Here is a 2,165-nt window from a genome sequence, read left to right as displayed (position 1 = left end):
CTGCTTCCTTTCTGGGCGTCTCCTGTGGTAGCTGCTCAGTTTTAGCGTCTTTGCCTTTTGCCTACACCTTCCTCTACTTTCCCTCAGTGCTACGCCATCTACCTCCCTCCTTTCCTCCCTCCTCCTTCCCTCCTTCCTTCCCTCTTTTCTTTCTCTTTCCCTTCATCATAAATAAACTTTTTACTTCTATCTATCCTAAGGTTTATGAGAGAATGCTCTCTCCCCTGTGCCACGAGCACTTAGTGAGCTCTCAAACCCAAAATTATATCTTATAACACACAGGGAGAAGCATGTTCTTTGCAGATGAATTTGCTTCCCTGGTCTGTCTTCAGATATCTGGGGTCTGTGCTGAGTTACTGAGATGAGCCAGCGCTGCAGCTGGGTCCAGCCTGCCCACCCCCTGCTGATTTGCATATTCCCAGGCCACAGCCCTCACCCTGAAGACTTATTAGCATGCTAGTCACACCCTGTGCAGGAGTCAGTCCCCATCAGGACACAGCATGGACACAAGGGCCCCCTCTCAGCTCCTGGGGCTCCTGCTGCTCTGGCTCCCAGGTGAGGAGGGAAAACATCAGAATTTACTCAGCCAGTGTGGTCAATCCTGCCTGAGTCCTCAGAGGTATCCTCTTTTTTTTTTTTTTTTTTTTGATTTTTTTTTTTTTATTAAATCATAACTGTATACAATGATATGATTATGGGGCATCATACACTCACTTCATAAGCCATTTGACACATTTTTATCACAGTGCTTAACATAGCCTTTCCGGCGTTATCTCAGTTACTGTGCCAAAACATTTATATTCTACATTTACCAAGTTTCGCAAATACCCCTGTAATATGCACCACAGGTGTGATCCCTCCGATTCCCCTCCCTCTACCCACCCCCCCCTTTCCCACTTCCCCCTATTGTTAAGTTGTAGCTGGGTTATAGCTTTCATGTGAGAGTCCCAAATTAGTTTCATAGTAGGGCTGTGTACATTGGGTATTTTTTCTTCCATTCTTGGGATACTTTACTAAGAAGAATATGTTCCAGCTCCATCCATGTAAACATGAAAGAGGTAAAGTCTCCATCTTTCTTTAAGGCTGCGTAGTATTCCATGGTATACATATACCACAATTTATTAATCCATTCGTGGATCGATGGGCACTTGGGCTTTTTCCATGACTTAGCTATTATGAATTGGGCTGCAATAAACATTCTGGTACAAATATCTTTGTTATGTTGTGATTTTTGGTCTTCCTCTTATGACTAATTTTATGAATGTTTGTGTCTATGTTTCAGGTGCCAGCTGTGCCATCCAGCTGACCCAGTCTCCATCCTCCCTGTCTGCATCTCTAGGAGACACGGTCACCATCACTTGCCAGGCCAGTCAGGGCGTTAGCAATTATTTACACTGGTATCAGCAGAAACTTGGGCATTCGCCTAAGCCCCTGATCTTTAAAGCATCCAATTTGTAACCCGGGGTCCCATCGAGTTTCAGAGGCAGTGGGTCCGGGACAGATTATTCTCTCATCATCAGTGGCCTGCAGGCTGAAGATGCTGCAACTTATTACTGTCAACACAGTTATGGTATCCCCCACAGTGTTACAAACCTGAACATAAACCTTCCAGGCAAGCAGGTGTGTGAGACTGGGTTGCCCCAGCTGCTCCTCCTGGTTCCTCCATCTGCCGAGAGCATTTCTGAAAGGCAGCCATGCTCTGAAGGTCACTGCATAGTTTTGGTAGGAGAGACCTGGGTGGCTCCAACGTGCCCTATGTCTCTCCCCTTCTCCTTGTCCTAGCAGCACAGACTGCCAATGCCTTTCCTGACCTCACTAGGGAAAAAGGTGATTATAACTTTTATGGTATAATCTCTCTTTTGTGGTATAATTTAGTTTCTGTATGGCATCAGTGGAAGTCATACTGTACAAGAGAAGCCACTCTAGATATTCCATCTAGGATATTATTATGTACAAGGAATAAGAGTCTAAACTCTGGTGTTTAAATGAATGGCCTGGGAATATGGTAGTCAAAGATGGAAATACTAGAATGTGGGGATACCCTGATTTTCCCCAGAAGGCAGAGTGCATCTTCCCTGGAACTTATAGGCTGTGTCACCACGTGCTCCTTGGACTTGTCTGGGAAGCCCAGGGGCAGGCGTACTGATGCCCTCAGCTGCTGCAGC

At 45.8% G+C, this 2,165-nt stretch overlaps 1 gene segment (V, D, J or C); it reads left to right on the top strand.

Annotated features, from left to right (window-relative positions):
* The first annotated feature begins 419 nt into the window (after positions 1–419).
* LOC128584511 (immunoglobulin kappa variable 1D-33-like) lies at positions 420–1,576 on the top strand. The segment is given in 2 exon segments: positions 420–555; positions 1,283–1,576. Coding segments are annotated over 2 exon segments (231 nt in total).
* The last annotated feature ends 589 nt before the right edge of the window (positions 1,577–2,165 follow it).

Source organism: Nycticebus coucang, chromosome 4, assembly GCF_027406575.1.
Source record: "Nycticebus coucang isolate mNycCou1 chromosome 4, mNycCou1.pri, whole genome shotgun sequence".
Taxonomy (NCBI): Eukaryota; Metazoa; Chordata; class Mammalia; order Primates; family Lorisidae; genus Nycticebus; species Nycticebus coucang.
This window is presented reverse-complemented; position numbering and strand designations above follow the sequence as displayed.